At 39.3% G+C, this 25,011-nt stretch overlaps 1 protein-coding gene across 13 annotated transcripts in view; it reads left to right on the forward strand.

Moving 5' to 3' along the window:
* The window catches only part of STOX2 (storkhead box 2), a 144,436-nt gene that overhangs the window by 113,291 nt on the left and 6,134 nt on the right, over positions 1-25,011 (forward strand). For 10 of the 13 annotated variants that reach the window (XM_039550354.1, XM_019287124.3, XM_019287125.3 and 7 more), the window contains 2 exons: positions 11,529-11,681; positions 18,642-20,907. In XM_039550354.1, coding sequence (XP_039406288.1) covers positions 11,529-11,681; positions 18,642-20,907 — 2,419 coding nt within the window. Of the gene's footprint in view, positions 1-4,617; positions 4,698-5,020; positions 5,155-11,528; positions 11,682-18,641; positions 20,908-25,011 lie in introns of those variants that run through there. The other 3 variants (XM_019287129.3, XM_019287128.3, XM_010401513.4) reach the window with 2 other exon arrangements.

Consider the following 25,011-nt stretch of genomic DNA (forward strand, 5'->3'; position numbering starts at 1 on the left):
TTTAAATGCGTCTATCTTTCCTTGCATTTGCTGTTTGCTGCTAGAGAACAGGCAGGTTTTGTTTTTGAGGGGGTGGGGTGTTGGTGTGGTTGATTACAATATAGCATTAACATTAGTCAAATTAATTTGATAGTAGCAGATTTCTATGAAAAAAACCCAAACCCAAACCCTCCTCCCTTCTCTTTTTGTGGTCCTAGCGACAAAATACAGAGAATTCTTCTGTGTGGTTTAAAATATCACATCCTTTACAGTGAGCTATAATTTAAAGAAGCCTCTTTTAGTAGTTGAATTCTAAAAAGACACAATTGTTTCACCTACTGGGCTTTTGAGGGAGGGAGTTGCGTTGGTTGCCTTGGTTCTCCCGGTTAAGACTTGATGGTTTCATTCATATGCTGTTTCCTGGGTGGTTGTGTTAACAAGTGTGACGCTGGGTAATGATTCTGTCCTGCATTAGGTAACACTTAGAGTACTGTTTGTTTTTCTTCTTAGGTTTTGAGATTCTTTTTTAGAATGTGGTAAGAGGAGATGCTTAAAAATGGATAACAATTGAGAATAATTGGATGATCAAAGATCCTTAATCATATCCACAGAGTGAGATGTTAAAGATCATTATCTTGGGAGTCAAACCTAGGAATATTTGCTTCATACTTAGTTGCAGTCAGCATAAAAAGGATAACTGGAACTGCTTGCTCAGTTGTAGGGTGACAGCGAGCCACCAATAAAATACAGCTGTGGGGAGAAAAACAGGTGATAAGGCAGGGTATTTCCACTAAAAGTAAGGGAATTCCAGTTTCCGGGTAACTGATGCAGGTGGGAGGTTAGCTGCAACACTAGAATACGGTGCAGAATTCTGGTTGTTGCTTTTAAAAGAAAGTTACGTAAGCTAGAGTAAATGTAGAGGAGTCCTCTAACAGGATTAAAGGGACAGGAAGGGCAGACATACAAAAGAACACTAGAAGAGTGTGATTTTTTTTAAAGCCAATGGAAAGAGATCTGAAGGAGGAGAGGTGTGTTCTCTGCTAATACTTTGGGGTGTAAGCAGCAGGAAAAGAGAAAGGGTTTTAAACTCCTAGACAACATTAGAACAAAAACAGATGGGCATTACTCGTTGGGATTTTAATGAACTTAATACCCTGATCGTGTTTCCTCTTGTGATTTCTTAAAGAACCAGGAGATTTGTTCAGGTAAGTCAAGCGGAACTTATTAGCATACTGCAAGTAAGTTGTTATTAGTGGAGCACTAATATGTCAAAATTTTTAGTATTAAGAGATTTCCTAAAGAAACATAAGTGTAAGTTGGTATCTCTCTGATGTTCCTTAATCTGATTTCTTCTGAGGCCACAGGGTTTGTGGGCTGTGTTCCTAATGTAGTTTCTGGGTGCTTCCTGCTTTGTGAAGTTGTTTCTTGTAGAGGTGGTCAATGATGACCAACACTGAAATTAGCTCAGTTGGTTGGAACATGGTTCCAGTAACACTAAAGTTGCAGGTTTGATTCCTGTATGGGCTATTTACTTGTGTTGGACTTGATGATCCTTGTGGGTCCCTTCCAACTCAGAATATTCTATGATCCTGTGGTAGATGACTATGGTCTCTGCAGCTACAGACTCCAGTTGCTGTGCACTGATGGCTGATTTTAGCCTCTGAAATTGGGAATCCACTGTAACTGGTACAGAAGAGACTGAAGACTCTTGATAACCTTCTTGGACTCTTTTGACCATGTTCTTCTTTAAGCTTTTTTGTTTTCTGTCATATGTGTGTGTGTGTGTGTGTCCCTGTTTTAGCATATTCCTTTCCTCCTCTTGAGTTTCCCTCTCAAGTGATGTGGAAAGAGCTGTGGCAAAGGAAAGGAATCCCAGGCCCTGACTCAGGAGGACTGAAGGATATATGCAAGCTAATGTAGAGTTTGACAAAGGAGTGTATGCAAGGAAAGAAAATGGGGTTTTTAGATCATCTGCTTGCTCCGTGTATGATGGAGATTGATCTCAGGTTATACTGTGTTTTGAGTACTGGTCTATTTGGATGCATGTGCATGCATGGGGTTATACAGAGAGAAGTCTATGGTGTGTTTGTACTGTACACTGTCAATAAGGCAGCTTTGTTTTAGCACCAACCTCTGTTGTGCTGTGGGGGGAGATGTGGGGTGGAGGAACAGAGTAGCTGCCCTGGTTGGGAAGTGCATACAGTATTTTGGCTAGGCCTTCCTCCTGTGAGGCCATGCTGCTGTAACATCACTGATGATGGCAGCACTGGTTTGTCCATCAACTTCAGCTCTTCTAAACATTCTCATTTATATTTTCCCCAGTGCTGGTCTCTCACTTCTGCCCTCTGCCATGTTTGAGGTATCAGGTACTTCTTGCTGTTGTTAATACTGATGAAAGGACTGTGTAATGGTGCTGTAAATGGATGAATTTGAGTAAAGGCACGCCTAGGTGCATGTACACAAGATGTCTGTGCACCCTAGACACGTGCATGCTTGGTGCATTCCAGGTAGCCATAGGCATCACACATGCAAGAGGAATTGTCTCACTGAAAGAGCTTGCAGTTGTATCAGTCTGTTCAGAATAGCTGGGTTGGTCTTGCGCATATAGTATGGGTTCAAGTCCTAGAGAAATTTGTTAGAGAGAAAAGGTATTCAGAGTGCAGTATTACCTGTACCTTTCTTCTGCCAGTGTTTTAACTTTGGTGTTAGTAGCAAGACTATGGCAGCAAGATCTTGTGCATATGTGTGTAAACAGTGCTGCATGCACAAGCCCAGCTATTTAGCTTTGCATGAAGGTTGTCCAGTGCAAAGGGGAAGAAGACTGGAGCTGTTGTTTATACTTTCAGTAAGTGCTTGTTCTAATTCACTTCTAAATTTTTCTTCATGGAGTGAGTCTTGTTTCTGTAAAGTGGGTGTGTACTTTGCAGACAAACATTTTCCAGGAGCAATCCTAGGGGATCCAAACATTGTAAATGCCAAGCTGGATTCATTAGAGGTGTTGTGGCTGATCCTGCAGCTGCAGGGAAGGCAAGACTTCTGTAAAGTTGAAGGAAGATTTCCTGGAAGGAGGCCTTTCAGGGAAAACAGAAATTGTTGACTGTGTGTATAGCAACCCCCCAGTTTTTAATGTTGAGATTATGGCTACTGTGTAACTACCAGTGTAGCAAAGCATCCCATTAACCTTACACTTGTACATTAATCTGCTGTATGGCTTTGCTGCATAACAACCTCCACAGACCTGTAACCACAAGTGATGTTTGTTAGTTGTATAACCCAGCTATTTACTTGTCTTCTTAAAACTCAAAGACCTTTTAGGCTTGGTTGGACTCTTTCACTGCCAGGGTTGTTGTAGGGCCAGGGCTTGCAGCATAGGGAGGTGGTGACTTGTATTTCGTTCAGTCCTCCTAAGCACCTGGTGTGTTCATTTTTGGGGGAACACCTAGGAGAACTGCCTGTTCCAGCATAGCACAGGTGAGCCCTAAAGTGCTGTGTTTCAAAATTTTATGGATTATGTGCCTTCTATGCTTCAATATGCGTATTTCAAAATGCTTGGAATGTAGGAACCTTTAAAGAAATGTTTTGTGGCAAGACTCCCTTTTCCTTTTTGCACCTCCATTTTGGCATGTTGGTGTGATTTTGATGATGAGGTCATGAATAAAGTAGGTTTTTCTCAGTAAAGGCAATTTTAAATGTTGCCTTCTTTTAAAAGAAAATCTCCAAACAACTGAAAATGTTCCTATGGAACAACAGCATCTGTCTCTCATCTCACACATTATTCCTATTTCTTCTGTGTTTCCTTGATGCTATAGCTTAGCATATCCTCACCAAGCCAAGGAAAACCTAGCACTGGGAATGAGATCCTGACACAGTGACCTCGTTCTGAGCATTACCTTCTTTGTCAGTGGTAGCAGAAGCTGAAGCAGCTCTGCTGGCCCTCAGCACCTGGAGCAGTTTGACATTTTCTGTCTGGCATGGTTTCAGGGATCACTTTGTTTTAAGCCCAAATGGTGAATGGGATAATGAGAAATAAGCTTACAAGAACTTGTCCACTGCTTCTAATTTTTTGATAAACAGTTTGCAGCAGCACAACTTTGATCTAGTGTACAGCAGAGCTGCTTGTTACATTTAGATCTGCAGCATTCTTCAGGACTGACAAAGGAGAGTAAATCTTTCGTTTTAATCAATAGACCTAAAACTAGTAACTGTCATGATAAATAGTGAATAGTTTAAGAAAATACTGATCTGTGTAAGTGTCTTTGTGCCCACAAATGTCTGTGCATTTATGTTTCTGTGTATAGGGGGAGTTGTGCATTACATCAAGAAGATATGTTAGGGGTGATTTTTTTTTTTTTATCTTGACGAGAGGGTTAAAGCTTTAGCTTGTCTTTGCTAATGCATGTAAATAGCTTTCTTGTCCACTTAATGAGAAGGCTGGCTTGTTATCCTGTACAATGCAGCTGGGCACTGTTCCAGAAGCATAGGCACTTCATTTCAAAGACAAAGAAGCCAGCGCAGACACGGAGAAACCTGGAACATTGCGCTGTGGATTTTTTCAGAGCGATGACTCATTTCAGTTCACAAAGGATTCTGGGCAGGGTAGTGAGAAGTCAGGTTGGCTGATCCATTCCTATGACTTCACTTTGCAGAGAGCCAGGGAGAAGAGGAGTGACACTGCAGAATCCTGAGGCACTGCAGTGGAGAGGTGCTTTGCAAAGACTGTGAGTGCCTTCGGAACAGGGGGTGGTATCAGAATGTGATTTCAGCCATTCCATGGAAACCGGGCAAAGAGAGAGATGTTTTCAAAACACTGTGTGGGAGTTATATTTGTAGTCCCTTTTAGATTCTTCTCCACCTCCTCTGTAATTTCTTAACCATTTATTTCTCATGCTTATGTGAGAATTGTGTGAAATAGTGTTCCTTTCAGTGGACCTGCATAGATAACTGCATTTTTTTTTCTTCAGTGTGTCCCTATTTCCTGATTTAAGAGGTGGGTGTTCAGTATATTCCTGCCTAAAAGCCTGCTTTGTTTTTCTTCTTTCAGGTCCTGTGGCACTGACCTGTGCTGCATTCAGCCACCTTCCACAGTGGTATAAAGCCCCAATATGCACATTGTTGTTACATCACAGCTTCTCTGGATACTGTACTGGAGCATGGAACCAGACCATAGGGGTTCAGGTAAGTCCCCCTTTTTTAACATATTGTGTGCCAGGAATATAGACATGGACATTTATTAAAAAATGCATTTGAAAAGTACTGTTTGGGGAAACACATTCTAAAGCACACAATATATTAAAAAAACACAGTCGTCCCCGGCCTGCCCCCCCCCTTCCCAGGATAAGCAATGCTACAGAAATCTCCTCAACTGAATCCTCTGGGAAAGTTCCATGCTCCAGCAGAAACTTTTTATGATCATAGTTGTAACACGTGCTGGGATATCACTTTGGATCAGGAGGCAGCTGGCCACAGGACATGAACAAAGAAAAGGAAAATTAAATCACAGGAATGAATGCGTGTAAGATGAGTCTGCTGACTGTGGGTAATTTAGCACCTGTTTCTGAAAGTTAGTGCCACTTGGTGAACCTGAAGATCATGATTGTAGCTGTGTCTGAATGATTAAAAAGATCAATTTACATAGTTGAAGTTAATAACTAACAAGGAACTAGAACTTTGTTTAAGTTTGTTATATTGGTTATACTAAGTTTGGTGTGTTTTCTTCAGGCTGTATAGATTTGGAGTGGTTCCTTTCTTGGAAGTGTTCATTCTTTATTTTGGTGGGTGTGCATTTCAGAGATGCCGAAGGAACTTGCTGGTTAGTGAATGAATGTGTTGCTGCATTTGTTGAGCCTTTGTTTAAGCTGTTCTTAAACAGGAATAAATGGAAAAATCTTTATTGTATTTTTTCATTGTTATTATCAGTCCTCTGATATGTGTAGCTGTCCAGTAAACACAGCCTGCAGCTTATTTCATAAAATACTCCAGGAATTGTAGCTTAAAAGGAGGATTTAGGGTATGTCTGGAAACAGCACAAGCAACATTTCTTCTAATTTTCTTTGTTTCCAGTTTTGCCAGTGAAATGTGATCTTTTCTGTGTTAGCATGCTAGTGCAGATTCAAGGTATTTCATGGTAATCTGGTTAATACCAAAGAAATCTACATATTCTTCCTTTTCCCTCCTGTTGTTCAATCAAATGGGAACATCTAGCTTAAAATGGCAATTATATGTCCGTGTCGCGAATTCGCATCAGAATAGGTTTGCTACATCTATGTAAGAATTCTTTAATTAGCATAATTCAGTCAAGATGGGGTTTGGGGCAAAAAGGGGTGATTGTGCAACCCAGGCCAGACATCTTAACTTCTTCAGCATCTGTCCCTTCATGAAGTAAATCTGAAAGTGTACTTTTTCTAGAAGAGACTTTTTGCTTACAGTATTCTTGGGAAAAAATGATAATATTCTAGGCCCTCTTTTGCCCATTACAAGTAGTTTTGTTTGAAAATGACCTTTCTGTAGTTCTTCCCAGGGTGAAATCATAGACAAGTGTTGATCAGAACAGGCTGTTGGCAAGAAAATTTTTGTGGGGGATTTCTGTTGCAACCACCACTATTATCATGAGATGCCATGAAGTTATGCTACTCTAGCTCGATGTTTTCTGATTAATAATGTAGTTCTGTAAGCACCAAAAATAGTGAAGTCATTTCCCTTGACAAGTGTTTTTTGACTGGATTCTGTCCTGTCTAGTGGGAGGTGGCTATGCCTGAAGCTCTGTACAGATGTAACATGTAGCATACCCTTGTTTTAGAATCACTCTTGTCTGGTGAGGCTCTATCTCCCTGACACATGCAAACACACAGGTTGTGATTGTTCAAGCCTCATTTTCTGTGGAAACCAGGCTAAAAGATATGTTTAAAGGTTATCTTGAGCCGTAAGAAACACAAGATTAAAAAGGTGTTGAGAGTCTGAAGAAGTGAAACTAGGCTTTGACTTCCTGTACTTTACAGGACACAGAGTGTGCATCAGAGGGTCTCCTCCCTATTTCAGAGAAATAGGGTGTATAAATTCTAATATAGTGTGATTTTTGCACTGTAATTTCTTTAATTCATTCACAATGGTTGTACTGAATTGGTTCCATTTGCAAGTCAAGAGGTGATTTTTCAAGTAATCTTTATGCAGAGTTCACGAGACAAAGAGTTTGACTACTAGGTAACTTCTTTCCAGCAGTAGAATCACTAATAAAAATTCTGTCATCAGTGTGTAGTTGATAGTTTAATTGCTGATACATGGTACAGAATGTAGTCTGCCTCATTTTCTCCCCACATGGTGACACCCGGACCTTCAGAGAACAGACACACTGATACACTAGCACAGGGAAAGTTCCGGCTGGTATGGGCTCAGGATGTGGGAATTTTCATTCCCAGCTATGTTAGACCATTAATTTCTCATCTATGTGTTAAGGATAGTTATGGTTCCCAGTTTTTCAGAATGTTTGAAAACCACTGAAGAAAAGTGCTATGTAAGAGCTAAGTGTTTATTTTATGTGCTACATAATCTTTTAATTTCTTCATAATCTTTTTAATTTCTAAGTAATAAAAATAATTTTTCCCCCCAGGCTAGCGATACAAATCCCCAAGACATAAATTAGTACAATTCCCATTCACTGTTTCTTATGTGCTTAGACAGTCTTTAAAATTGAGTGTCACTTAATACAAGAAATCTAGAAAACTTTTTAAAAAAAATTTATTTAGAGAGAAGTTTGGAAAGACATTGCAGAAACAGAGCTAGAGCTATATACGTACGTATATATCTTATATTTAAACAAAACATGCAGTCAGCTGGTGAAAACTGCTCTCTGAGCTCCAGTTTTCATTTAATTGGGAACACAAACATATGAAAGTCGAGGCTACCAATTTGATTTCAAAAGAAAGCTGCTTGAGACAAGCATCAGTCAGAGCTAACAGGAGCCATATGCTAGATGTTTTGTGTAAGTGATGTGGTCTTCAAAAAATTAGGAAAAGCATATTTGCTTTTTTTTTTAAGCAGATCTTTCCTAAAGAAGTTGTAGTAAACCTTCTGTTCAACAGCCTAGCAGTATTTATGTGCGTAATTGATGTTAATGTATTATATTATAGATGCAAGATATTTGCTGTTATTGTGCATCAAAGGAGTTTGTTGACTTTACTATAACCACAGAGTGCGTGTAATTTCCCAGAGCCACAGGACAGTCAAGATAAAATCTGGCAAATCAGAACTTCCCTGAGTGAGGGGAGTTTGGCTTTCTATCACTAGATCTGCTCAAAATGTGTGCTAGCCTTTTTAAACAAGAGCTAGTAACTATCTCTAGCAGACAGTTATGAACAACAAACTATGGAGATTATTCTGTCACAACAGAGGTGAAATGACAGTTTTCTTGTCATTGTGAAGAAGGCTGAAAAGCACTCAGTGGAAAAGAATAAGGCTTAACTCACGATACTCCCTTACGAACCAGAAAGGCCCTCACATAAACCAATATTTGTTGAACATTTCTATTTCATTTAAAGCCATTTAAATTATGATTTTATGGGCAATTATAGTCATCTTTATAGTTAATTAAATGGTTGTCAAGCTCCCAAATATTTGTAAGCAGGATGTGTGTTACCCTGGTATACTAACTATAACGTGCTGTGCTAGAAATTGTGTTAACATTAAGGAACCAATACTGAATGTTTTGTGTTGAGGAATTAATGTGAAGTATAGTTAGTGTTTCAGTGGAAATTCCTGGCTTCTTCCTGGTGACAAGAGTCCTGCTGGCAGGAGGTCAAATTCAGTGCAGACTGAATGTTTTCTGCTAACTAACCTAGAAAGCAATTCCATGCTGAAGGCCTACTTTAAAAGGAAGAACTGTGCAATGTTACTAAAATCAAGCAAAGTTTATTATTTCTTAGTTTGAACTTAGGCAGTTTTAAGCTAACAGGTCCTGACTGGAAGTGATCTCAGAGGTGGATCTCTGCAGGCTCTTGGCAGTCAGAGGAGAGGGATGGGCTGCTCCTGGGCAGGAGCAGAGCAATTGGTTTCTGAGTTCTTGTCCAAGCATCCCTCTGGGGGCAGCTACAAGGCTGCAGAGCAAAGCTTCAGGTATAAAATTCCTTGAGTGGCTTTCCCACTTCAGGAATCTGATTATGGTATTAAGGCCCATTCTTTACATCCTAAGTATAGTTCTGGTTAGCTGTGAATGGATCATTCCCATGCAAGGGTGAGAGAGAGGTCTTCCTCCCACTCTCCCATCCTGGCACGTGTATAGCTGGCAGTGAGAGTGCATGGCTGGGAGCAGGCACAGGGATACTCCTGCCAGGCTGCTTAGGTTTAAGAAATTGCCAGGTCTTTGGTGATAAACAGTTAAGGGGTTGCTGCCCTTTACCTGGATGTCCTCAAAGCTACTCTATTCCAGGCAAAACCAGGACACCAGAGAGCCTGTTTCAGTGCCCAATGAACCTGATAAGATTAAACCTCAGCTGTGGCCAATATATGCCTATCTGTCTGACATTGCACTGAACTCAGTTTAGTAGTTCTCACAATGATACCCATGACACATAATCTTTGTGTTAAAGACAGTAATTTCTTAAATTGCTTAGCTAAATCTGCATAATTCTTACTGTAATTCTGATGCTTCTTAGACATGAAATTAATCATTAAAGAAACTGATCCCCTGTACAAAGTGCATGGTGACTGGTGATCAAAGTTGGTAAACTTACGTGTCTGGCTAATTACAAAGATTTGTCTATGAACAAGTTTAAACTGACAGCAGATATAATTATTAGTAAACATTACGGGTTAGTGACGTTCTTTATCCATACTCAAATGATGAGGGAACAAATGGTGTTTGCTCCCAAGTCATATGGAAGCTTATCTCTAAACTTTCCCTGTAAGCTGTGTGTCATCTTCTTTGCCGTCGTCTGTAATGCACATGGCAGGAACTTTTAGGTGTATTTGAATAAAAAATGTCCAGAGAATGTTATATTTCAAGGTCATAATTCTGTGGTGAGATAAGAATGAGGAGGGTCTTGGGCTTCACTGTGTTGCAGCTGGAAGAATGCTGCCGTGCTGGGAAGGGAATGCAGCATTGATCTGGTCAGGCCTGGTTAAGCAAAAGCAATCAGGAGATAGCACAGCACAAATGTGTAGTTTTAAATCATTCTTGTGTCTTGGGTAACATCTATCACTGTTGTACAACAGATTATAGAGCTTGTGATTGAAAAATTGCTCATAAGTCTCACTGAGACAGCTATGCAGTTTACTACTCCTACCAATTTTTTCCCCCTGAAGAGCTGATTATAATGCTAGAGTAAATGCATTTTGATAATCAATTTTAGAAGCTGCTGCTCTTGTTTAGTAGACATAATAGGAATATAGAATTAATAGGGCAAATATTAGATCTTCTGAATTGAGAATGAAAATTTGGATTTGAATTAATTTCTAGTAATTTGATTCATGATTTGATCACAAGGTGTTGCTCTGTGACAGCAGAAATAGCATGATTTTCCTGAAATTTCAAAGCCGTTTAGGTAGAACTTAATCCCTGGCTATTGACTGACCTGTGGCCAGAATAGGATTCATGGTCAAGCACCCGTTGTTCTGTCTGTTATGCTTTCTACTCCTTTTCTATTGGCAAGGAAATTCTTTTAGCCTGTTGCTTTCCTCTCTTTGAGATCATTGGGGAGCTGTTACCACTTCAAGAAGAGTTACAGAGCAGAATCAGAGATTTATGTGCTTGGATAAAGTATGTTAAAATGCTCTTGTATATGTGTAGTCATGCTAGTATTACAATTTTGTAGTTTCTCCTATAACTTTAAGATCTTTTAATGATTTTTTTTTAAACTATAGATTAATAAATAGTTTGTAAGACAACATGAGAAAAGTTACAACAAACTTAATTTTCAGGCCATCCTGAAACCATCAAAACTTCTCTTCTAAAAAGTATGTAGTTTGTACAAAGACATTTGGCATGTAGATGCAGGAGAGGTTTATTCAGGGTATCAGTCTTAAGGTGTTTGGATGCTTTTGCGTCTCTTAAGGAGTGTTCTGTGCTTTATCAGCTGAGTGAAAATGTTATTCTTTAAGTTAGCAACATTTTTTCTGATCTTTATTACTATTAATAAAAAATACTATATCAAATTGAAACGGTGGGTGATCTATACTTTGAAAGGGGAGTGAAACCTCCCCTTTTATGTCCAGAGAAATATGTGGGACTATTTTGTTTGTGCAGTTACCTAGTACAAAGTTAAGCAGGAGGTTTTGCAACCATGAGTCCTAATTTATTGTCATTTTTCTAAGTCTGTCTGTTGTACCCTTTGAGAAACTATGTCTGCATAGTGTATATCTCCCATTTTCCAAAGTTCTCGGTGTCTCTTAAGTTTTGAAATAAGCTGTTGGATGGTTCTCCATTGTAAGAGTTTTATCCCCAGCTCAGTTCAAAAACGAGAGATCTCTGTGAATTTTCACCAGCTGTATCTCTACATCCTTGTTCTTTGAGCAGATTTTTAAACAAAACGCTTCATTGCACATCTTTTGTCTTTTTACAGGTGATGTATCACCCATCAGCATGTCTCCCATCACTCAGTCACAGTTTATTCCACTTGGGGAAATCCTTTGCCTGGCCATCTCAGCAATGAACTCTGCCCGAAAACAAGTCACACAAGAAGCACTAATGGAGCACCTAACCACCTGCTTCCCAGGTAACCAGTCATTAATAAATCATCGGTCAGATGAGCACATGTCTGCAGAAGGGCAGTTAAAGAATCCTCAGTACCTTCTGGATGGGAATATTGACAAATCCTGACATTCTAACCAAAAGTAAAAGGAGACATTAGGGTTCTAATCTTTATTCTTAAACATATGGAGAATTGAGTTCTCTTTGATAAGACCATTCATGTGAAATGCATTTTGCAGGGCAAATTCCTGACTTTATGTAAGTAATAAAAACTACTTGGAGTACTAAACAACAAAATATTGGCTATTTCCTTTTTTCAGACAGTATCAGAATAAGCTTGTTTGTGATTTTTCTCACAAAATAACCTTTTTTATCATCATAGCCAAAGGAGTACAGGGCTTCTTTAGTAGCTATGGAGAACAAAGCATGATCTGTCATAGCCAGAGCAAACTCATTTTGACTTGTGGCTTTCAAGCCCCTTGTAGCTAACTCATAAGAGTCCTGTTGACATCATTCAACCAGTCCAAGTGTCATTGTCCAATCTCCAAAGAGGTAACCCCATGGAGGTCTTTGTAGAGACCTCCCTCTTAAAGACCAGGCTTCCCACACAGCTGCGTGTCTTCCTTCACCTAGGACAGACTCTCAATGTGTGGTCTGATGCAAGTAGTAGAGTCCAGTGACAGTGATGTGCCTGCCTCAGGGGGAGGTTGTATTTAAAGTGAAAGGGCTGTGTAAGCCTACTTTCCAGGAGTTCTCAGATCCTTCTTGGACACAGTTCTGGCTTTTGCTCCTGAATTGCCCTTGTTTGAAAAACAACAACAAAAAAGACAACTCTCTCCATCACTAAACTGAGCGCTTTGGAGAGCTGTAGATACACTTGCTGTGTTCACAAATGCTGGTGTACTGTTCAGAATTCTCATCTGATATTCTTGTCAGCATTTGATAATATTTCTCAAATGGTAAATGGAAAATGTCTTGGATTAAAGATACTGAAACATCACAAGAAGGGAATCCTGTAGCAAGAATGTACTCTTGAATATGCTGCTTCTGTACTGGCCATCTGTATCTGGAGTGGGTGAATCATGCAAAAGGCATCTTGTAGAGAAATTTTACATTGAGGCGCTAAAGCATTGGGCAGAGGTTTACTGCTCAAGAGAGCAGAACTTTTTCATTTATGCTTTGTTTGATCCTGGGCAAGATGTTTACGTATTCTGCATCTGAGTTTACAGTTCTCTAAAGTAGTTGAGAAATTTCTCCATTGTACCTATTTTATAGCTGTAAAAAGCTAATTAAACATGCTTCAGTACGAAAACTACTGATGCATCTGTCTCATCTAGGCAGTCTAACCACAGCCATGTTTTGATGTCTGGAATTTTTTTGCTTACATTTCAGAGCAAGAGTTACTTAAACCCTTGAAATTTACATGTCTTTTGCTATAACTGGTACTAAGATCTGAGAATTTAAAATATAATTCTCAATTGAGAGCTGTGTTTGGAATAAACAATTCTGTCTGACATTTAATAATCGCACTTTGAAAAATATACTGCAAGCATATTTTGTAAATACTGTTTTTCTCTCCCTATTTGTAGTTTTGTTTATCAGGCTGATTTTGATAATAGTGGTAAAAATTGTAAGGGTTAGAATGCAAAGAAGGCAAAGTTCACAATTGTAATTATTTTAATTCATTTTGATGACTTTTTTCCAAGTTATCTTTTCTATGTATGCTGTGTACTAGAAGAATTTCATAGATTGCAAGTATTTTTTCATTTATTCTATCAATATTTTTATATAAACATTGTTGCATGGTGGAAATGATAATTTATTAGTGACATCCCTTGAGTTTCCTGGGAGCATGATTATCAGTTCACTTGGTGTGTTGTGCAGTTCTTGTTAGACAGAACCAAACATGAAAAATAATTCAACTGGCTGGATTATTTTGTAGACATGGCTCAGACAAAGCCTGAGGCAAGTTAGCACATAGTCTCTTGCTGCCTTTTTTTTTTCCCACTAGCCATTAACATGTGAATTTCTCAAGTCTGAGATTTAAAAAAATAAAACCCGAGAACCTCACTTCCTAAAATGTAGAGAAAGTTATTTGAAGGAAAAAAAAATCCACCCTTTGTTGACCAATTTTTCCCCTTCTCTAGAGAAATGCCTTTCTCTCCCAGCCATGACATGTTTAACATAGTAAGCATACATGTTTTCTCAGTGTATGAGGATTATCCAAAATTTTTCTCCTTTCCAATAAACAGAAATTCTTGTGCTGACACTTCTCACTTTTCTGCCCAAATCCCTCTAATAAATCAGCTGTAGCTTTTCGAGGCCTTGTATTCTTTGTGGCTATTGAAAAATATCTGATGTCCTCTCATATTCTGATAGTTTATTTTTCCTAACTAGGTGCTCATGCTCTGAGGGAGAGAAGAGCGTTACCACTGTAGATGTGTCTGTTATTATCACGTAACCTCTCTGTATCTCTTCATGTAGCAGCACTTGCCTGCGTGTGTTGTTTGTGCTCTAATGAACAGATGCTTCACCACGTTTCATGATGTAGATAAATTTCCTACGACCCCAGTTGCTATTCTCAGAAGTGCCTAAGAATAATAAGCATTTTCCTCAGTGCAGGGTCTTACAGTTGCCATCTAGCCCTCTAGTTTGCTGAGCCATTGTGCAGGCATAAATCTGGGCCATGGCTCTATCTGAAATAAGGTATGCTAATTATTTATAACATCACATAGCAACCACTCCACATCTTTAACTAGTATTTCATGAGCCAATCAGAGTATTTCTTTTATCCCTTGTTAAGCCTTAGCATTGGCTCAGGAGAAAATCATTTTAGCAGATTTAACACCATTTAAGTACTACTTCAGATGTATTTTTCATGAATTTATTTTATTCAAAAAGTTTGTAATGATAATGCAGATCTTATTTGTGGTTTTTGTTATTTTTCGGGTTTTTAAAAAAGCAAGAGGGGCTGCTCCTGCACATACTTCCATTATTCTAACTTAGAATTAAACAATAAGATGTTTGTACAGCCCTACTTTGTAATTTATTGACCATGGTTTAAATCCCATACATTAAATGTAAATCTTTGAAATCCAGTATAAGGAGCTAAGAATGTAACCCCTGTTCTGTGTTTGGCAACCAGACCCTCTTATCTGTATGAAAACATCAAGCCTTAGTCTGTGCTGCCTTTAGTAAGGATGTTTGTCTTTTTTTTTTCCTCCCCAATTTTGTCCACATATATGTTTAGATAATTTTATGACGTTCAAAATTTCAGTGTAGAAAATACTTGTGTATTGGACTAGGTTGCTTTTGAAGCAAGCAGTTTTCTGCAAGCTGGCAAATTCCTCCAACAATCACCTTTATAACTTGACTCTTTAAATATATGAAATATATGTGTAGCACTTAAAAGAAGTGTCTTACATTAACTGAGTTCACTCTAGGTCAGTGTTCTTTGTGAGCAGCAAACAAGACATAATCTTCTGTCTGGAAGCTCAGTGGATGGCATAGTAGACTCTCTTGAGATACAGAAAATGTACATGTCTGATGATTCAGTGTCCAGACAGTTTCTGCTTTTGAATTATTAAACCACTACATAATCTTAAATAACACCACTGCTGTCATGCAATATTTTATGTGCTGGAGTATCTAAGCTACTGGGGATTTCTCCTTTGTTCCTATTTCATGGAGGAAGGGAGACCATAAGGAGAGTTCTGAATGCAAGGGGACAGGTTGTGTATAGACATTATGTGGGCAGATTATTTTAAAGAGGAAAGTCTTGAGAAAGCCAAGAAATCTGTATTCACTCTATATCCCACTGTTCTTTTTTTAATGTCATTGCTCCTGTCTGCCATGCAGGAAAGCCTAAGTTGACTTTGGGTCTGTTTCTGCTTTTGTAAGTACCTAAAAGAGCTTGGAATAAAACCCATAGCTTACCTGTAGCTGACAATGCTGACCTCCCAAGATTTGCATCTGCTGTCATCACTGCTGGCTTAGTGAACCACAGCATGGACTGTATGCTGGGAGTGATAAAAGTGATTGTCTTCAACTCCAGAGGGAAGGCTGACACGATTAAATTTATAGCATCATTGACTGCCAGGCGTGCTAATTGTTTTTTTCCTTGGTGTTCATCTGCACATTCTCCATTCACAGGAGTTACTCACTTAAAGTAACTACTGTGCATCCAGTGTTTAGAGACTCACCCAACAGACTGTAGCCCTTATAGTTTACTGGGTGAAAAATACTTATTATTATTTTTACCATGTATTTGCAGTGCATTTTTGCCTAAATTGGTGTAAAACGTCAGTACATCCATTTCAATCTCTTTCCCTAGCTTTTCTTTAAGCTCCCAAGAGAAAAACTTTCATCCCTTTTATTTTTGTTGTGGTGTTTTTGAAACAGTATGTTAAGTCTTTTAAGTCAAATAAGGATGAAGAACCAAGTTCTCACAAAGGTAAGTACATGTTGAAGTATTTACTTGTAAGCTTCTGAAAAGTGCAGTGGATCGGGCAGGTTATTTTTGTAGGGGAAGGAAGAGAGGTTGGTTGCTGCAGAGCAGGTGCAGCTGAGTTGGACCATGGTTGGACCCTGCAGTGCATATTCAGCACAGGATGGAGAAGCAAATGAGCTTGAGATTAGCAGTCATCCACGTCTTGTCATGATGTCAAAGGGGTGGCGTTGCCCAAGCAAACATAGCAGCTCCACTGCAGGAATGAAGAGTTAGATGACCACTGGTTGTTATGGGGATTGAAATCACTCTTCATGTTCCTGTGTGCTATTGAAAGCTCATGCAGAGAACAGCCTGCTCTGCCTCACAATCCAGAGGAAGCTCGCCATATTGTTTACTTCAGTCCAGAGAGATTCAGAATTCTGGGCTAGGGAAGAGTAGTCCTTTTTTTCCCCAGCTCTCTGGCTTTCAGCTTTTCCCCACCTGTTGCTGTTTCTGGCATATTAGCTCGTCCAGAGGTTCTGGGGGGCTTTGTTACTCTCTCTCAGATTATTACAGAAATTATGGACACCTGCATGAAAAGGGGAGCAAATGCAAGCTCCTGATTCTCCATAATTTTTTCCAATTTTCATTCTCATTTATGCTCTCAAAATTATATCCTATCTTGGCCTCTCACATCCGAAGTGGCCCCAATATTTCAGCACTATGGACTGTGCATGAAATATATTAACTCTACCCCAGTCAAAACCAGCACATGTCCCTGTGTACTTCTCGCTGGTTCCTTCTGTGTTGTAACTGCTTTCACTCGTGTCCATGTTGTTCCTAACCCTTTGCTGTTTCCATTTTAAGATTTTAGTTATGGATATGAGTAGTATGGTCATGTCACTAAGTTCAAACAACACTCAGAGTCAGACATAAGAATATTTACTATGTTGCCTGCAACCCAGCTGCAAGAAAGAGGATGAGTTGAGGAATTAGCACAGTTTTTCTTGTTGCTTTTAATGGGTGTTGCTGTCACAAGGAGATCAGTGAGCTTGCAGGCTCCAACCTTTGACGTGTCGGAGATGAGTTGGTGACCAGACACTGTGTGCTACTGGAGATACTGTGTTTGTGGCAGGTACCCTGGCTGAGATTTCTCCATGAAGAGTTTTTGTAAAAAGCATATGCTTCACTGAAACGTTTTTGCATGCATTGAAATTCTGTTCTTCAAGACAGAGTTTGACTTGTCAAGGTCCTGGCCAACCTGATCTAAATTGGCCAGGATTTGAGTAGGGGTGCTGACCAGATGAATTCATGGGTTCTCTTCCCACCTAAGTTGCTCTCTGATTCTTTTTTTTCCCCTAAATTACTTTTGTTTAAGAGAAAACTAAGACCCAGAATAAATAATAATGACCTTTTCAGTTTAAAATAGACCATCCAAACCTTTGAAAGAAATGTCTCTAGTTCTAAAAATGTAAACCAGACTAGTACTCAAAATTAAAACACATTTTATTTAAACAAAATGTATTGATTGAAGATAGCTTTTTCCACTGGTAACTTGGAAGCATTTTAATTTTTTTATTCAGCATAAACAGAGTTTTTAAAACTAGTTTGTGAACTGAAGTTCTTGTTTCCTTAGCTCTAGATGGAACTTACTCCTAGACACAACATGCAACTTAGTGTTTTATCTAGTAAAGTATTGAAGGCTTGGTCCAGGACCACTGAATCCAGCAAGTGCCCTGGTAGTGGGAAGGATCTGGCTTCAATCTAGACAATGCCAATTCTACCATATGCCATTGATGCAGGGTAGTCATATTTTTCCCTCTCTCAGTATGCAATACATGCACTTAGATAGTGTCCCTCACATCTCACATGAAAGAAGCAACTCTGAGAAGTAAATTTTTGGGACCTAAATCTGTAACTTCCAGCATAATGGAAAGGTCTTTCTAGGTAAGATGAACTGTATTATTCAGGATGTCTCTGTTTTGTAGCAGCTGATGTAGTTGAAACATATTTTAATGGGAGAGCAAATCAGTTAAATCAGGATTGTGATAAAGGGACAGTTTGAGGAACTGCTTTTTTTTGCTGTGTAGTATTCTGTGGAAAGCAGCTTAGGCATCCAAAATAACAAGTAACTACTGTTTTATATGTGACAAGGCATTGTAAGAATAGTTCTGGTGAATTTGGATATAAATACTTAGTTGGAAGAGGAATAAAAGTAGAATATTTCCCCTGACACTCTGATTTTCAGTGATTCCATCTTGTAGCTTAAGGTCACCTGTGCATTGGAAGCGACTAGAAGTTCTCTTGGGGTTTTTTTTGCATTTTATTAATGGCCTCCTTTCTATTTAATTAATAATTGATATGTCTGAAGTGTAGGAGATAAGTGGAGAAATAAACAAAGAAGAGAATGCCTAACAAAATGCTTTACTAGAGTTGTTTGTTCAGCATATTTCAGCTTGCACATTGGAAAAACTAGCTTTTTGTTGGGGAGGGGGAAACCAGAGTGCCTGACACAGTTTTGTGCACTTCCTGATACGTGTTTACTGTCATTTCTAGGAGTTCCAACACCCAGTCCAGAAATCCTTCGACATACTTTGAATATGCTTGTACGGGAGAGGAAAATATACCCAACTCCGGATGGTTATTTCATTGTAACCCCGCAGACTTACTTTATAACACCATCTCTCATAAGAACTAACAGTAAATGGTACCATTTGGATGAGAGGATACCTGACAGGTCTCAATGTACCTCTCCACAACAAGGAACTATAACTCCCTCCACCTCGGGATGTGTCAGGGACCGAACACTACCCAAAAACCACTGCGACTCCTGCCATTGTTGCAGAGAAGACATGCACAGCATGCATGCATCTACCCTACAGAGGAAATCAGCAAAAGACTGTAAAGACTCATACTGTCCTCCTTCGTTATGTCAGGTCCCACCTACTGAGAAAAGTAAAAGTACTGTCAATTTTTCATATAAAGCAGAGACACTCACAAAGCCTAAGGATGTAGAAAAGCAGTCTAAGAAATTTGGACTCAAATTATTCCGATTAAGTTTTAAGAAGGATAAGACCAAACAGTTGGCAAATTTCTCTGCCCAGTTTCCTCCAGAGGAGTGGCCGCTAAGGGACGAGGACACCCCTACCACTATACCTAGAGAGGTAGAAATGGAGATTATTAGGCGCATTAACCCAGACTTGACTGTGGAAAATGTCATGAGACACACTGCACTAATGAAGAAACTTGAAGAAGAAAAAGCTCAACGAAGCAAAGCAGGATCTTCAGCTCACCACAGTGGGCGAAGTAAAAAGAGCAGGAATCACAGAAAGTCTCATGGAAAATCGAGGTCTCACAGCAAGACCCGGGTGTCCAAAGGAGACCCATCAGATGGCTCTCATTTGGATATACCTGCTGAAAGGGAGTATGAGTTCTATGATCCCTTGACTCGATCCCCACGGGAAGGCTGTTTTATAATAGAACACAAGGGAGATAATTATATAATGCACAGCAATCCTAACATGATTGAATCTCACTTTCCCATGACACCAGAGTGGGATGTGTCTGGTGAACTGGCCAAAAGAAGAACTGAAATGCCTTTCCCTGAACCTTCCAGGGGAAGCTCCCACTCCAAGGTCCATCGGAGCCACAGCCATACACAGGATAGACGATCAAGGAATGAGCGGTCCAGTAAGGCTAAAGAAAGGTCTAGATCCATGGATAACTCCAAGGGACCTCTGGGCTCAGCTACTTTAGGCACACCTGAAGATATAGGTGAAGGCTGTAGCCCAGATGACCAAACAACTAGCCAAACCTACATTGATGATAGTACCTTAAGGCCATCTCAGTCTCTCAGTCATCAAAGGGCTCTGATTTCATCTGCAAGCTACAAAGAGACTTGCATCCCTGAAATAGCTGGTGGCGGTGTAGAAACCCCCAGTTCTTGTAGCCTATTGGAACAAGGCAAGCCTACAGAGAATTTGCCATCATATAGTGAGCTCAACTCCTGCACAACAAAATCTGCAGTTGATGACTACTTTCAGTGCAACACATCCAGTGAGACTGTGCTTACTGCTCCATCACCACTGGGAAAGAATAAAGAGGATCATGATACGTTAACAGGGACAGATGGGCTAAAAAAAATTACTCCCACAGAAAGACAGTCTCAACATATTGCTAGGGAGCCTGGGGTGCACAAGGAGGAGTCCCCAAAGGGCCCAAGCAGTGGTTCAGTGATTGCTGGCCAAACTCCAGAGGTGATTGCAAACGGGCGGCTGGTTCAACACCATAGCACTGAATCAAGCAGCCTTGATAAAAGGAAAGAAATATTTAGCAAGGATACACTCTTTAAGCCTCTACACAACACTCTTTCTGTGAATAGTTACCATAAGTCTAACACACCTCTGCTAAAGCCCCATCAAAAGACCCCCTCTGACACATTGCCAGTCAGATGTGAGAAACTTGAACAAGCGATGGTAACCTCAGTCACACAAGTCATGCCCGTTTCTCAGAGACAGCAGGAGACAACCGGGAACCAGGAGGCCTCCTTTGACTACTACAACGTATCTGATGATGATGACTCAGAGGAAGGAGCCAACAAAAATGCCGAGGAAGAAAAGAACAGGGATGATGTTGGTACGATGCAGTGGCTCCTAGAGAGAGAAAAGGAAAGGGATTTGCAGCGAAAGTTTGAGAAGAACCTTACTCTTCTCACCCCAAAGGAAACAGAAAATAGCAACAACCAGAGAGCCACCCACTCAGCCCGCCTGGACAGCATGGACAGCAGCAGCATTACTGTGGACAGCGGGTTCAACTCTCCACGGTAGGACTGTCACATTCATTGCAGCTTTACAGACTAGGAAGTTCCATTTACGGTTTTATGGGTGTGTGATATTGGTGACAGAACGTAGGGCTCTATTAAAAAATTTCACACATTTTGAGACTCTGTTTTCTACAGTTCTGGAATCCTCTATTCAGATGTGTAGGTTTCCCACCATACAGTAAGAAACCAATGACCATTTGCGGCATTGACTCTGTATTAGTTCATTTTCTGTTTGCTGAAAACCTCCCTGTATCCTTTTTTTCCTGTATTAAACTTGTGTTTGCTTTTAGAATAAAAGGGATGAGCTCCTGCAAACTCTTCCCTTCCCTTTCCCTCTAAGATACCATCAACAAGACTAATGGAAAGATTAGTCCTGACTAGGTGGCATAATCTTTGGCTCAGACAAAAAGAAAAACAAATTATACTGGTTTGTGTTTGGGCTTCCTTGTTTGTTTTCTTCAAAAATTTTGGAAGTGTATCTAGTCACCATTCCAAACTGGTGAGACTGGAATAGCCACTCCCCCTACAAGTTAAAAGTGCTCAGGATATTTGAACTTCAGATGTAACAACACTGCTGAGAGAGAGGTGCCTTGTCTAAGATACTTGGGAAAAGAGTCCAGATGTTTGCGTGTGGTGGTGCTGGTTAGTAATTACTATTCCAGGGATTTCAGGCATCGTGGAAGTCTCAGTGTGCTAGAAGTCTTACAAGTGTAGGGAGGAGAGAGTTGGTGCAATCCCTGCCCTGGAGATTTCACGAGTTCATTTCCAGGTTAAGATTCCTTTACTCGAGCCTTCTTCCTTATATCTCTGACCTTTGGCAGTCCTAGATCCTTGATGGAATGGAGCTTGACCAGTTTTGTTTCGCCTGCATAGCGACTCATCAGAGTTCAGAACAATGACTCTAAGAACACAGAAATAATTTACAGTAGTAGTTCTTTCAGAGTGTCTTCCTTAAGCTTAAATTATTTATTGCCTGTGTTTAAAAATAAAACCTCCAAGACTGATTTCGTATTACATGAAAAAAAAAAGGGGTTTTTTTGTTTGGTTTTTTTTTGTGACTTTTTAAATTTTCCCCTGTAAATGATGTTCTTATTCCTCAGAAGTATATATTTTTTTTACATCTGTAGCAAAGGCTCTCAGAGAGGCATTTGAAGGATTTCCTGTTTCTGCACAGGACTAAATTTTATTTTCAGTTGAAGTCCTGTTACTCTGGAAGAAATTCCTTTGGATTTGGTGGTTACTCCCACTTTATGTTAATGACAAGACAGAAATTAGTGAGCTTGGTGCAGCTTGCAGAGATGTATCAAACTAGAGCAGGCTTCTAGCGAATGTATAGTTTTTCTGAGTAAAAAATTTGAAAAATAATTTGAGTAAATCATACAACTGAGTCCACCCTAAAAAGGAAGCTTGAGAAGGTTTTGAATTTGTGTTATTGATTGTTCTGCAGATGCCTGACATCTTTCTCACATAGAACTGTTGTATGACACTGTTGGCACTTTTCTTTTTTAAATGTGATCTCTTCCTGTAGTTAAAGTGCTATACTTGCAGACAGTTTTTGTGGGGGAGTATGTTGTGGTATTTGCTTCTTGCTCAGCCTGTCCTACTCCTCAGAGTATGAGAATCACCTCCAGGACAGGATATCGACTGCATTAAAAATCAGTTCTTGGACTACTGTTTTGTATGCTAGCTGAATATCAAGCTTGTGTTTCTGATTAATGCAATGGTAGACATTTTCTTCCCTAATTATTTACACAAAAGCTAAAATTTCTGTCTATGTTAAACTTAGCTAGCAAGAAAACAGGATATGGTGAGCATACTGGATTTAGTGCTGCTATACTACTTTGTTTAAATCAAAAGGGAAACAGATGAACAGCTTTCAACAATGTTTGTGTTCCACACATTTTTTTTTAAATTTTACTGTTTACTTATTAACAAATACCATTTTTTGGCAAGGCCACATAAAGTAAGCTTAAAAAAACCCAAACCGAAACATTCTGTAGGGTATTTTGTTTTGTGAGACCAGCATATAGTCTGGATATTTAAAAGCTTTTTCATTAACTTTGCATCAAAATTACTAAATTTGATGATTTTCCTGAGTTCTGGTCACTCCTTGGTATAAGTCTCTAAAAATAAATTGAACTGAGAGTGTATTCAGCCCTTTGGCTAAAAGTACCATGCTGTTATTTTTATCCTACCTTATAATAAAAAATGCACTCCACAGCCCTTTTCCAGGAAATACAAAATAGCCATCCAGCGTCCATCTGGTAATATTCACCTAGGTCTGACAGTGTCCTTTAGCAGACGGCTAGGGAAGAACAGAAGAACAGGTTGTGCATATAGTGATGTTCCACAGGTATATTCGTCTAGCCTCCACTGATGATGTAACTCTGCTTCCTGAGGTGGGGTGGTATCTTTTCGTTCAAGCTAAAGTGTGCAACATTGTTTGGGGAATCAAAATTACCAATTTCACATTATAAAAGAAGAAATACATTTCTAAAGTCTGATAAATTGAAAAAAAGGACAGTAAAAAAATTTAGAAAGAAATGGGTGTAGTTAAAGAGATGTGCAATGGTCATTTGACTTCCAAAGTATTTTTGTGCAAAATGTGTGAACATACTAATCACCATTGGGAGAAAAAGCCTCACAGTATTTTGTGCATTGCTTTTTTGCAAGTTATATATAGTAAATGTTAGCTGTCAAGATTAATTTTATTCCTTTATTTTTAGAGCTTATATAATACTGTTGCTCCTTTGTCACCTAAAGAAGCTAATTTTGGCATTACTCGGCATGCAAATTTTTCAGTGCAGTTTTTATATATATACATGTTGTAACGGTCAGTTTGTAATATCAGAGTTGAGCATGTTTGAAGATCTGGAATTGGTGGTCCCCTAAAGAATGATACAATACTAAATCATCTCTGAAAACTAAGATTTGCATCTATTTTCATTAAAAAGCAGAGGTAGGGGAATCAAGAAATGAGCAAGAGAAGTGCACCATACATCATTGCAGCTAACAGAAATAATTTACTGTGTGTGTCGCCCATCATAGCTCTTTGGAACTGTGGAAAATAAGACAATCATTGGCAGAAGAATATCAGTACCACTTTGACCAGTTTAAAAGATCTATGAGAGTTTTCCTAAAAGCCTCATTGATTTTCCAGACTCAGTCAGTTTAAGATTATTTAAATCTGCCCTACAACTAGGAAAAGTGTTTTTTCCTTCCCCTATGCCATGCACTGACACATTTCTCCCCTGCCACATCTAAAGCTGTGCATTCCTACTCTTCCCCTAATGCTAGCACTAATGTTTTGGGTTTTTTTCATAGGGCTGGTATTTAACTGAGAGCAGTCCCTGATCTGTCTGGCTGCCTGCAAGGCTTAGTCAGGGAAGCAGCAGAAACTTTTGGCAGGGTCAGGTCCACACAAGGCAGGCAAGAGCTGTCCCTTTCAGTAGCAGGTAAATTTAGGTTGACTTTAAACTGACTATGAAACTTTTGTCATTAGTATCCTTGTTTCTAGTGCTTATTTAACAACTGCATTCAGTCCTCTAAATGTATTCTGTAAACATCTCCATAGCAAGTGATGATATCATTTTACAAAGAAGTAGGGCTACAGGTGAAGGATACATAACCAGGGGGCCACATGGCTGTTTGAAGGCAAATCCATTTCTGAACAGGCACACATTACTTGGAGATCAAAAATTGTTTAGTAGCGTAAAGACAACACAAAGAGTAGTATTGGTAAAAGTAGCCTTAGCACGTCATGACCGAGTTTTTTAAAAGCTGTAGACTAAAATACAGGCTTCTCTGCATTCATAATTAGATGTATTGTTAAAAGGCTTAATCTTTAAAAGTGTTAAGTGTCCTGTCACTCTTGTGGTTAAATGATACATTAGACCTAAAGGAACATTGTCCATTTTCTGAATGAAATAGCAGCACTAGTTGTTCAGGGCACATCACGGACCAGGCAGTTAAGATTATCCTCTTTGTCTTGGTGAGTTGCAATCATCTCAGTTGCAAAGCAAAATTGAAGTGTTGCGTTTAGAAGCATTGTGGGTTTAATGTAAGGTAAAACTTTTATTTAATATCTTGTTTACAAAAACATAC

This window comes from Corvus cornix, chromosome 4, assembly GCF_000738735.6.
Source record: "Corvus cornix cornix isolate S_Up_H32 chromosome 4, ASM73873v5, whole genome shotgun sequence".
Taxonomy (NCBI): domain Eukaryota; kingdom Metazoa; phylum Chordata; class Aves; order Passeriformes; family Corvidae; genus Corvus; species Corvus cornix.